The 13,317-nt window shown below is 48.1% G+C and overlaps 1 protein-coding gene and 1 non-coding gene across 2 annotated transcripts; both read right to left on the bottom strand.

Annotated features, from left to right (window-relative positions):
- Positions 1–3,741: 3,741 nt before the first annotated feature.
- Positions 3,742–12,044, bottom strand: RPL30 (ribosomal protein L30). Its single transcript, XM_077270917.1, has 5 exons — positions 11,934–12,044; positions 11,777–11,820; positions 8,164–8,309; positions 6,773–6,903; positions 3,742–3,835 (listed from the first exon to the last, which is right to left on the bottom strand). The coding sequence occupies exons 2-5, from the start codon at positions 11,795–11,797 to the stop codon at positions 3,783–3,785; spliced, it is 351 nt and encodes a 116-aa protein (XP_077127032.1). The 5' UTR covers positions 11,798–11,820; positions 11,934–12,044; the 3' UTR covers positions 3,742–3,782.
- LOC143783655 (small nucleolar RNA SNORA72) lies at positions 6,591–6,722 on the bottom strand. The gene has a single exon (XR_013217331.1). It is a non-coding gene; the product is annotated as a small nucleolar RNA SNORA72 (small nucleolar RNA).
- Positions 12,045–13,317: the final 1,273 nt, after the last annotated feature.

Genomic DNA, 13,317 nt, shown 5'->3' with positions numbered 1-13,317 from the left:
GCTTGTGTAAATAAATATATTCAAAGTCTTAAATTTATATGGAATTGTAGGTATTTAGGCTCATGGGTAGAGTCTTGGAACACAAAGCCCCAGGGTTTTTATCTGATAAAACAGGATAATGGTTGCACAGTACTGAAGACAAAATCATAAACATAAATCCCTAGCCTTGTCCTGGCACTAACTAAACCATACAGACCCTGGCTACTCAGACATGGCTGAGCTAGTCACAGTTTGGTCACACAAAACACCTATTGTCCATCATCACCAGTGATGCTTTCAGTTTGATGCACACGGTCTGTGCAGTCTCTCTCCAGCTCCAACACAAACCCACTCTGCTCAGCTTCCCCAGCTGACTGACCACAGTGAGCACAAGACTTGGTTCTAGTCATAGCTCTCCACGTGCACCTAATCAGAACCTATAGGGCTAAGAATTATCCCTAGCCTACCTGGCTTTCCTACAAAGCTTTTGAGAACTCATGTACAGGGGTCTTGCTGAATCTTCTCCCTCAAGCGGAGTCGGATCGGAGCAAAAAGGGAACCCTTTTGGTCTCAGTCGATTAGGATCTGGTTCATGTAGATACAGGTTTTGTTTTTTTCTTACAAGCCTGCTAGCTCACATTATAATGACCTCTCCTCTTTGTACACTCCTACACAGCTCTGCTGTAACGTCACTGAGCTAAAAGTCAGCCAAGTGGCTAGTAAAGAGGATCATAACTGCAAGGTAAGCATCCCCTGCTGTTACATGACTGGACAGTTGCTTTAAAGGGTTCACCACTATTCAAAAATTGTTTTTTAAAATGTTCTAATAAATTTTGGTTATTTTACTTACACTGGATGGACGTGCTGGATATTCCCATTTCTCCTTTCTTCTACTTCAGCTGAAAATCACCAGCAGGTACGGCACCCACCAGTTACATTCATTTGCAACGGCTCTTAGATGTATGTCTCAGCGTGTCAAGCTTCAACCCTTCCCCCTCCTCCCTTTTCTGAATTGTACTTTTTAAATTACAGTATGTAGTCCTCCTTGTAACAATTTACTCATCTCCCGGACTGGACCGTCCCAGCAATATCAGTGCTGGGTGCACCAGCGCTCGTGTGACATTGGCGTGCAAGCTCCATCTACCAGGAATGGCGCGTTCGGAGCCGCTAAGCTCACTAGCTGCCGCCCTGTCAAGCAGACGTCGGTGCCACAGCCAATGCCACATGGCATCAGAGATTCACCGGTGGACCAAGTGGTTGATTTCTTTAAATCAAAATGGAGCGAAGGACAACTTAAGTTGGAAAATGAACAACCCATATGATAGCTCTGCAAATAGCAACCGTATACGACGCAAGGAAAATGTGTGCGCTCCTCTTCTGAGCCCTACCATGTACCCAAATGACCAGATGTAAAGTCTAGAAGCACAAAACGCGTCGGTGTGAAGTCACCATGCAGCGTCTCATGAGTTAGCAACCTTGCAGACTATATGGATGGACCACGATCCTGGGAGGACCTCTATGCAGAGTTTAAAATCCACGATACTTGGTGGATAAAGGGATGGCATTTGTCACAAGTAAACCGCTGAGCAGCTTGGTGACTTTATCTTATAGTTCATGCATCCATCAGGGCATCTAAGGCTACTTTCACACTAGCGTTAACTGCATTCCGTCACAATGCGTCGTTTTGCCGAAAAAACGCATCCTGCAAAAGTGTTTGCAGGATGCGTTTTTTCACCATTGATTAACATGAAGCGACGCATTGTGACGGATTGCCACACGTCGCACCCGTCGTGCAGTGGCGGACCGTCGGGAGCAAAAAACGCTCTACATGTAACGTTTTTTGCTCACGACGGTCCGCTTTTTCCGACCGCGCATGCGCGGCCGGAACTCCGCCCCCACCTCACAATGGGGCAGCGGATGCGCTGGAAAAATGCATCCACTGCCCCCGTTGTGCGGCGGAGACAACGCTAGCGTCGGGAACGTCGGCCCGACGCACAGCGACGGGCCGAGCCCGACGCTAGTGTGAAAGTAGCCTAAGACGTGTGAATTAATAATGCTGGATTTCCTTGTTAGCTGCCTGCAATCCATGTGCTATTTATTGGATTTCTACAAATACATGGATTTGTAAGCAGATGTTGATACATTGAGACTTTGCTTCAAATCACATTGAGGTCATCGTTGCACAAAAAAAAAAAAAAAGTACCGTAGATCCAATACCCACGTCTGATACGATCATCGTATATGGCAGTTGATCTACTATACCCATGTTAATGCACTCATCATCAGAGAACCATTTCTCCGATCTATGATGCGCTATTTTGATACGCATGCGGCCCGCGGTGGCTTTTCATGCAGTCCACGGGAAGTTCCACGGACTCCACAATGCCCGGGCGGCAGCAGCATCCTGCCAGCCCTAACTTCAAGTGCACAGCACGCAGCGATCTTCACAGAACGCTGCCTGCCCTGCACATGAATGATGTCATTATGGGGCTAGCGCCGAATGCTCTCCCATCCTCCTGTCCCGGAAGAGCTGCTGCCCGAGAGTGCAGAGTGATCTCTGTGCTGGCAGCTGTGTCTGCAGGTGAAGTGTCCCTCAGCTATGTGCCCTGTGATCTCTGTGCCTCCCACCTATGTGCCCCCAAGTGATCTGTGCCCCACTATGATCTTTGCTCCCCCAGCTGTAAACCCGTGATCTCTGCCCCTCCTGTGATCCATGAGCCTCCCAGCTATGTGCCTCCCAGCTACGTGCCCCCATGTCATCTGTGCCCCCGTGATCTCTGCCCCCCGCAGCTATATGCCCCGTGATTTCTATGCCCCCCAGCTAGATGGCCCCTGTGATCACCATTCCCTGTGATTTCTGTGCCCTCCAGCTATATGCCCCGTAATTCCTGTTCCCCCTGTGATTTGTGCCCTCCAGCTATACGCCCCCATGATCTATGTGGCTCCCAGCTTGGTGCCCCCATGAACCCTGTGCCGCCCTGCTATGTACTCCGTGATCCCTGCAATATTTATGCTTCCATGTGATCTGTCCCCTCTAGCTATGTGCCCCCCAGCTGTGCCCCTCCGTAATCTCTGCCCCCCAGCTTTGTGCCCTCCTTTGATCTTTGTCCCCCGTGAGCTCTGTGGCCCCCAGCTATGTGCCCTCCTTTAATCTTTGATCTTCAAATGCGACAATTTTTGCAATCTAGCATAGACAAATTTGCTCTTCAAAATCAAATAGTGTCCCTTCCAAGTCTTGCTATGTGACTCAACAATTGTCACATACTACCAAAAAATGATTTATCAAATTGTGGGGTCCTTTTTTTCCTATTGCCCTTTGTGAAAATCAAAACCAAAAAAAGGCTAAATAACCATTTTAGTGGCAAAAAAAAAGAAACTTTACAATGAGTACAAAAAAAAAAATCCTCTTTTATTACGTGCTTCATTGGGATGTTCTGAAGCAGTCCTCTTATGTGGGAAGAAAAAAAAAAAAACAAGTGAATAACAAATGGCAATCTCAGGCCTGAGCAACAACCACTGGCACTTTTCTGCTGGTGGTTGCATCCACCAAGGCACACGCTAAATCTTGGAGAATGTGTGAACCAAAGACCACATAGCGGCCGTGCAGACCTATAGTGATGGTGTAACGCCCAGGAAGCACCCACTGCTCGAGTGGAGTGGGCGATGCTCTTGCAGGATCTCTGCCCCTCAATACGTTGACTCCCACCCATCACGCATGTCATGCCAATTACTTCTTCAAACTAACGAAAAACCACAGGAGGCTTTACTGGAAATCAGTCATTTATTAACAGTTTGGTGTTTATTTACTTCTCGCTGGGCTGCTGTTCGGGCATGCTTCTAATGATATCAGAGTCACCTGTAAGGCAGAAAGGACGTGGTTAATAGAAGCAACAACATAGGCTTTACAATCAGACATGACCCTGATCTAACAGATATGGAATATCTTTAATGATAATTCACACAAAAAGTGTATTTTATTATTTGCCTTTCTAGATGTGCGGTGATTAATGCTTTATTTTTTTTAATAAACCTGTAAAATACATTTTTGACCAGTACAACCGTGAGGCCAATTCCTGCAATCGGTGGTGAAGACCGTCAATGTATACGAAAAGAATGTGGAGCACTTATGCCCAACTTGTTACTTAAAAAAGGTATAAATTTATTTCAAATAAATCATAATTACATACACATTACAGTAAAAATACAAAGAATCGATCACGGGAGATCAGGTAGGAAATAACTGCTGTGTCCAAGCTCAGCCAAGCAATCATATCATACAGTGTATAGTGCTAAATAGCTAGGGGTAGAATTTATACCAAACAACAAAACATTACTATGGTGCTTACTCATGCTGTAATGCTAAGGACAGGGTGCGCACCCTGAAGAAGCGAACGCGAAACGCGCGTTGGGGCAGTGTGGCACGTGTCCTTAACATTACAGCGTGGGTAAACACCTTTTTAAGGGGGGAATTATACCTTCATGAACTATTAATGCACCGACACTTATGATTTGCTACATAGTAATGTTTTTTAGTTTGGTATAAATTCTACCCCTGGCTATTTAGCACTATGCACTTTATGATATGATTGCTTCCCTGAGCTTGGACACAGCGGTTATTTCCTACCTGATCTCCAGTGTCCTATTCTAATGCCCTGTCTGAGGTCCATCCACTGGGTTTTGGGCCTTTATGGCAGGCCACTAACGGTTTACCATGTGGTTTTGTTTTGAATCAGTGGTAAAGACTAGTGATGAGCAAACGTGCTCGGATAAGGTGTTATCCGCCATGCTCGTGTGCTATCCGAGTATCTTCGGCGTGCTCGAATAATGTGCTCGAGTCCCCGCAGCTGCATGTCTCGCGGCTGTTAGAAGCAACACATGCAGGGATTGCATTACAAACAGGTAATCCCTGCCTGTTTTGAAGCTGTCTAATAGCTACTAGTAAAGGTGCAGGACTTTAGGAAGATGGACGCTGGCAGCGAGACTTGCACAGATTGAGATCTCGGCCGAGAAGATAGGTAAGAAATGCACTCCACTCTACCTCACCGCCAACACCGGGCCCGCAGCATCACATAGCTGGGGCACCCGCTTCTCCATTTCCGCAGCCGCCGGTCCGTGAGCAAGGGACCAGGCTTCCTGTGATCCTGCACCCCAGGTAAAATACCTTAAATTCAGACTATAAGATGGACCTCCATCTTATATATATATATATATATATATATATATATATATAAAAAAAAAAACTTATGATAGATCTGGAGTGAAAGAGGCTTCCGATCTACCATAGTCCTTCAGCCTCATTTGCATGTCAATTTGAATGCTGATTTCTCAGTACCCCGAGGAATGGACTTGTCATGTAAAGGTACTGCTGGACTTGTCTTTGAAAGACACATGCCCATACAAATAGTTTGGTGGGTGAAACCCTCCCACTAAAGCAAAGGCTAAAGGCCGATGGATCAGTAAACACAATGGGAATGTACAACTATATGATCAGAGCATACAGTGGCCATACAATGTATGCAACTAAAACCGAGTGGCTGTGGGTTTCCCAAATTTGACAAAATTGTCACAAAGAACATAGTAGCCATATTGAAGAATTCCTATACCGGTATTCAGTGCTGGCTAGTTTGGCCAAGATGTACATGTTACACATTTATTTGCTTTAAAGAAACCGATTTTGTGGAGTTTCTCCCTAAAATGTTTTTTCAAATATTTATTTTGCGAGGCTAAAAAAACAGCCATTTCCACTTCATGGTGAATAAGCTGCGGCTCCTGTGGGGCGAGCTGAAACTGAACAACTACTATATACACAGCACTGATCTAAAGTGGATTCTTGCCATTTTTGATCTGGACTTTGAAGCAGAATTAGCTTAAATCCAAATCAAAAACCTTAATGTGGATACAAACTGGGAAAAAAAGTTTACTGGAAAAATTTGTATGTTATGCCAATTGATTGGAAATGTTTGCGTAGAAAGTCTCTCAAGAAAGAATGCGAGAATTGCCAAAATAAATAAAAAATAACGTTGAAATCGTGCAGTTTTTGCACTAAGTTGACACTTCCCGTTCCGGCTCTTTACAGACTTGTTCCGCAGCATATGAGCGAGGTTTGGTAAAGTCTCATCCACTTTGCCAGTTCTGTGAAACGCTGGGAATTAGGCAGGAAATCTGCACCACGAAATCAAGGGTGGATTCACAAGTGGTAGATTAGGTGCAGACATTTCTGCAATTAAAAGTCTGCTCCTTTCGTCTGAATGAGATTGCATGGTCAACAAATATATGGATGCATAAAGCCTCATTCAGATGTATGGGATGGTGGCAGATTTTTTTATTTATTTATTTTAACAAAATGAACCTTAAAAGAGAATTTTATCTAAGCTCAATCCTCAAATCACCCAAATCACCGTCCTGTTAGAGGCGAAGAATCTGCTGAGTGGAAATGGATTAAAAATGTGCGCACGGACAGCAACGTGAAAGGCAAACAGCACAGCAAATAGGCAAGAGGATACACTAGAGGCAGAATAAAAATGGTGAGCAAATGTATAAAGGAAAATAAATAAATAACTTTATAGCAACAATCTCCAGCACCACAACGGTGCGGCCTCTCCTGGGAGTCCTAATGTAACCAGCCTTTAACAATCAGGACTGTATAAGGATCCAGTACTGTGACACAGACCGGTGCTGATCTAGCGAACGTCTAGCCCGGAACGGATTACAGACAGATCAGTCCGGCGAGAATATGTTCGCATGTAGAGCAGCACCACAACCCCCAGAAGTGAGCCCAGTGTGATCAGCGTACCTGGGTCAATAATGGCCAGTGTGCACACTCTGTAGTATTTACCGCAGGCTGTACCAAGCTCAATGTTGTTGCCGCTGTAGTGGTGGACTCCAGTCTTGGCCAACATGGCGTAATACTCAATCTCTGATTTCCTGTGGAGCAAAACATTAGGAAACAATAAACCTTGGAGCCTTTATAACAGTTTAAAGTGACAGCATAACGGGCTGCATTACGGTCATGTTCTCTCCGGCAGCGTCGGAGCATGCCGGCTGTAAGACACAGCCGACACAAGGCCGCAACCACCTTGACTGGAGCCAGTGCTAAACCCAGCTGTTCACCCGGAAAGTGACAGTCAAATTAGCCACTTATCCAAGACGTGAAACAGAGGGAAGGTCCCTGTCGGCCTATTGGAACCTCCGCAACGTGGTCAACAGGACACTGATGGTTGCAATGCTTTATGAGGGAAACAAAAAAAAAAAATCTAAAAAAGTGCTGGGGTGTAGACGACTCTCTGGGATTAGCAAGCTCTCATATCTAGAGGTTATTCAGTGGGCAACGTGCAAGTCCTACTCTAGTAGGTGGTAGACGTACACAATACCGGCCGATCACGCCTGTGTCTCAGGGGTGCGGGGTTTGCACAGTCCTGGGCACCGCCGGACAGGGCTGGATAATGTGACTGTGTCCGGGTGGTTAGAGCAGGTTATATATGCCCCACGCCACTGCACTCAGTGTATAGGACAGATTCAGCAAAGATTGTATGCCACAATTCTGGAGTAAAAAAGCTTAGAAAACTCTGGTGCAATGCGAGGCGGTGCTAACATTTTGCCAGTCTTGTGCCATTTTTGCACAGCTCTGACAAAGGGGGCAGCGCTGGGACTGGACAGGGGCAAGGAAACAATCCCCTGCTTCCTCACAGATCTTACTCCAGTCCATGACTGTAGTGAGACTTGCAACAAGGCCCAGAACCGTCACTCTCCAGAACTCATTAAGAGGCATGCAAGTCTGACTCCAACACACCTTCAAGACTGGTGTGAACAGTTTCCGTCTTGGAAAAATGCGGGACTACGGGTGTGAGGATACAAACGTCTCGGGGTCACAGACGTGATCTTGAGGGATATGAGTTTCTCATTCTGGCTATGGGGTGGGGGAGTTGGACTAGAAAACTAGATCAGCAGCAAACCCCCCACACTCCTCAGACTAGTGGGCTGCATTTACCTTGCAATCACTGACCTGTGGGGCAACACAAGCCCCCTCCTCAAATGCCCTGGACTCAATGCGTCATGTATACTGACTGTGCCTGTTGGCTCAGAGGGACCTGCTCCCATACATCGGACAGCATGGTGTGATGACAGGTCCAAGATGGCAGCACTAGGTTACATGTATTTCAATAGAATAGACCATCCCCTCCTCACCTCAGAGCTGGGCAGTTGTTGGCGAGAATGACAAGTTTAGCCTTGCCCTCGCGGATCCGCTTCAACGTCTGTTTGTACCCCAGGACATACTTGCCGCTCTTCATCACAAGCTGAAGTCTTGAGTTGATGGACTCCAGGGACTTTTTCTATAAGATATAAAATGCATTCAGTGAAATATTACAACTCGATAATGTTTTTCAGAGCGTGGAGCAGAGCCGAGTCTGTCACTGAACTATATATTGTGCATTATGAACAGGTTCCATCATCATAGGGAGGCGCACCGACAATGTCCGCTCTGCTGCACCTATATTCAGGTGGGGACTGGAAAGATTAGACAGAATCTACTAAAGGGGACCTGGTATCCTCAGCATTACACACCGCTGCAGACAACCCGAAACGATGTTCTCCGACGGGCACTGACGCCACCTTCTGCCAAGTGCTAGTGGCACATCTTACATACATTGTGCTAGGAGGCCGCGGTACATAGCAAATGTATAGTCATCAGATGTGGACTATCAGCAATGTGACATGGATGCCAGAGTTTGCACCTGATCACAAATATCCCAGATGGGAAACTTAAAAATTAATCCACAGTTATATGGCAAGAAAAGAAAAAAAAAAAGATTGGAAAACTAGACTCCCATCATAGGAGTCTTCCCTATACGAGTCATCTCCTTTGCATAGGATGGGGGGGGGGGGGGGGATACCTTATGGATTAATGGGGGCCCAGTAATTGAGATCGGGCTCCGGACCCACAGAAGCGGACTGTGCAGAGCCCAGGAGGTGCACATGCTCTACAGATTGTCTTCACTGCCCACAATAGCCGAGAGCTGGGGGCCACTTTCTCCATCAGTCCCACAGGAAATTAATGATGTGGAAATGGAGCATGAGAAACCTCTGTGGCATTCAAGACGTGGATCTGCAGAAGGCCGAGCTCGGGATCACAGTGATCAAACGCTCAAGAATCAGCAACGAAAGGCGATTGTGAAACACGGTATACTCTGTAGTGTGTGCCCACCTTCCCTCCAAAAAGAAGCCCCACCATTGAGGCAGAAATATATATATAACACACATACACACACTACCCACAGACATGTCATTACTACTACCCCCATCAAGATCTTGCTGTACATTACATGTGATTTCAGGTATCCATCTGCAGCCCTGTAGTAGTACTACTACAGCCCCTGTAGAGGGCAGGGTCCTCTCCCCTCTGTACCAGTCTGTCATTGTAAATTTGTTTACTGTAAGTGATATCTATAACCCTGTATGTAACGCCTTCTCATGTACAGCACCATGGAATTAATGGTGCTATATAAATAATAATACCCCATCAGAAGCCCATAATGTTCATGACAAATCTGTCATTTCAAGGTGTCTATCTGCAAAAATGTAAAAAAACTACTACTCTCCCCATCAGGGGCCCGTACTGTGCACAGACCAGTTACTACTACTCCCCTCATCAGGATTCAGTACTGTCCACATACACGTTACGACTCTCCCTATCGGGGTCCCGTACTGTACATCACGTCTGTCATTTAAATTAATTAATCCATAGAGAGGTTACTACTACTACCCCCATCAGGAGCCCATAATGTTGATCACGTGTCATTTTGAGGTGTCCATTCACAGACATGCTGTTACTACAACTCCCATCAGGAGTTTCTATTACCCACAGACAAGCTATTACTGCTACTACTCTCCCCTATCAAGGGCCCGTACTGTTCATAAAGCAGTTATTACTACTACCACCATCAGGGTCCCGCACTGTATATGACATTATAATGTCAATTTATCAATCCAGAGAGGTTATTACTACTACCCCCATAGTTGTCATTCTGAGGTGTCCATTAAAAGACATGCTGTTACTACTACTCCCCCCATCTGGAGCCCGTACTGTCCAGACATGTTACTACTACTCCCACCACTGGAGGCCCCTCCAGCCCACAGACATGTTTCTACTACTCCCCCCATCTGGGGCCCCTCCAGCCCACAGACATGTTACTACTACTCCCCCCATCTGGGGCCCCTCCAGCCCACAGACATGTTACTACTACTCCCCCCATCTGGGGCCCCTCCAGCCCACAGACATGTTACTACTACTCCCCCCATCTGGGGCCCCTCCAGCCCACAGACATGTTACTACTACTCCCCCCATCTGGGGCCCCTCCAGCCCACAGACATGTTACTACTACTCCCCCCATCTGGGGCCCCTCCAGCCCACAGACATGTTACTACTACTCCCCCCATCTGGGGCCCCTCCAGCCCACAGACATGTTACTACTACTCCCCCCATCTGGGGCCCCTCCAGCCCACAGACATGATACTACTACTCCCCCCATCTGGGGCCCCTCCAGCCCACAGACATGTTACTACTACTCCCCCCATCTGGGGCCCCTCCAGCCCACAGACATGTTACTACTACTCCCCCCATCTGGGGCCCCTCCAGCCCACAGACATGATACTACTACTCCCCCCATCTGGGGCCCCTCCAGCCCACAGACATGTTACTACTACTCCCCCCATCTGGGGCCCCTCCAGCCCACAGACATGATACTACTACTCCCATCTGGGGCCCCTCCAGCCCACAGACATGTTACTACTACTCCCCCCATCTGGGGCCCCTCCAGCCCACAGACATGATACTACTACTCCACCCATCTGGGGCCCCTCCAGCCCACAGACATGTTACTACTACTCCCTCCATCTGGGGCCCCTGCAGCCCACAGACATGTTACTACTACTCCCCCCATCTGGGGCCCCTACAGCCCACAGACATGATACTACTACTCCCCCCATCTGGGGCCCCTACAGCCCACAGACATGATACTACTACTCCCCCCATCTGGGGCCCCTGCAGCCCACAGACATGATACTACTACTCCCCCCATCTGGGGCCCCTGCAGCCCACAGACATGATACTACTACTCCCCCCATCTGGGGCCCCTGCAGCCCACAGACATGATACTACTACTCCCCCCATCTGGGCCCCTACAGCCCACAGACATGATACTACTACTCCCCCCATCTGGGCCCCTACAGCCCACAGACATGTTACTACTACTTCCCCCATCTGGGGCCCCTGCAGCCCACAGACATGATACTACTACTCCCCCCATCTGGGCCCCTGCAGCCCACAGACATGATACTACTACTCCCCCCATCTGGGCCCCTACAGCCCACAGACGTTACTACTACTCCCCCCATCTGGGGCCCCTCCAGCCCACAGACATGATACTACTACTCCCCCCATCTGGGGCCCCTACAGCCCATAGACATGATACTACTACTCCCCCCATCTGGGGCCCCTCCAGCCCACAGACATGATACTACTACTCCCCCCATCTGGGGCCCCTGCAGCCCACAGACATGATACTACTACTCCCCCCATCTGGGGCCCCTCCAGCCCACAGACATGATACTACTACTCCCCCCATCTGGGGCCCCTGCTGCACAGGACACGTGACACCGATCACCACTATGACCCCTGTCGGCCCCACTCCTGTCCCCGGCCGGGTTTCTCCTCCCGGAGGCACAGGCCGGACCCTGCCCCCCGCTGCCCGGGCAGCCCCATCCATCCTCCGCTCCACGTGAGACATGAGGCCGCACTCACCGTCTTCTTTGCGGCCACCATGATTGCTGCGAGGGATCCCGGACCTGTACAGGAGAGGAAACACACAGTAAGGCGGCGGGCACTCTGCAGTACAGCACCGAGCCGATACCGGCCCCGTAACGTGATAAAATCCCCGAATATCCGGAGCCCGACTCACCCGAGGTGTCGCTCCAAGATGGCCGGGGACGGAGAAAGGAAGATGCTCCCACAATGCAATGCTTTTGATACCGCCTGTCTAACAGTGCGAGTATGGGCGGGGCTTGTTAGGACGTAAGGAGAGGTGAAACGCAACGCTACGGAAAGAAAGAGGGGACACAAGTGATGAGTAGCGAATCTTTGAGTGGGTGCAATAAATGACCCAGAGAATGTTTCTAAGTGTATTCTATCTGTATAACATGTCCTTTAATGTATATATGTGTGTGTATATGAAGAAAAGGGAAACGTAGTGTATTTGCCTTACTTAAAGGGATTGTCTAGTCACAGTGTTTAGAGCCACCAACAGGTCATGTTTTCAGGATTTCCTTAGTATGGCCCAGGTGATGGAATTGTTTCCTGGCCAGGTGATGGAATTCTCACCTGGGCCATAGTAAGGAAATCCTGAAAACATGACCTGTTGGTGGCTCTCGAGGACCGGAGTTGGGGAACACTAGGATATACTTGTCAGCTCTCCTGGAACATCCGAGAGGCCCCCACAAAGAGGGAAGCCATCAACAAATCTGTAGCCACAACTACTCCACAAACGTCAAGAAATCAGCGATTCTGGAAATTTTCTACATTTCTTGTGCCCCAGCACATAGGGTGGTGGGACAGAGGTGGAGAAGGGGCAGCATGGACTCTAGGGGCACACAATGACTCACACTTGGGTTCCAGTTAGGTGGTCTTGGTTAGTATGTTTTAAAAATGTAATCTAACAACAGATCTGTCAAAAATAACCAGAACTTACCTTCTAATCCCCCCGAACCTCCAGTGGTTCTCACTGATCCATGTTTACTTGTCCCGCACCAGCGAGGTCACGTCCAACACTTGGCGGCTGCCTCCAATCACTGACTGCAGCGGTAATGCTTCCATGTAAGGCATGTGACGGCTGTAGCGGACATGGGTATGGGCACACCATCACTGCAGGACCAGCGAGCGGAGACCACTCCAGCATCAGGATTAGAGCAGAGGATGATGTTCTTTTAGTTTTTCTTCTCTCTTTTTCATAGAGCTTTAATTTTATTATCAGTGGACACATTTTGCTCCAGCTCATTCATTGTATCATGTAATGTACTGGAAAAAAACAGGAAAAAATTCCAAATGTAGGGAAATGGTGAAAAAAAAAAATGCAATTCTGTCATTAGGTTGAAAGGGGGTTGTCCATTACTCAGACAATCCCTTCTCAACCCCTATGTTTGCCCCAGTAAAATAATTGCACGTATACTCCCCTCCGGTGCCGGCGTCGTTCCCACGGTGTCAGCACTAACTCTCCCGGAGATCATTGTTCACTCTCCTGCTTTTGGACAAATCACATCCAGAGGAAGAGAGAGCTGCTTGTTAGACTA

This window comes from Ranitomeya variabilis, chromosome 6 (genome assembly GCF_051348905.1).
Source record: "Ranitomeya variabilis isolate aRanVar5 chromosome 6, aRanVar5.hap1, whole genome shotgun sequence".
In the NCBI taxonomy this organism is placed as follows: domain Eukaryota; kingdom Metazoa; phylum Chordata; class Amphibia; order Anura; family Dendrobatidae; genus Ranitomeya; species Ranitomeya variabilis.
Note: the sequence above shows the minus strand (reverse complement) of the source record. Positions and strands in the feature narration are given on the sequence as shown.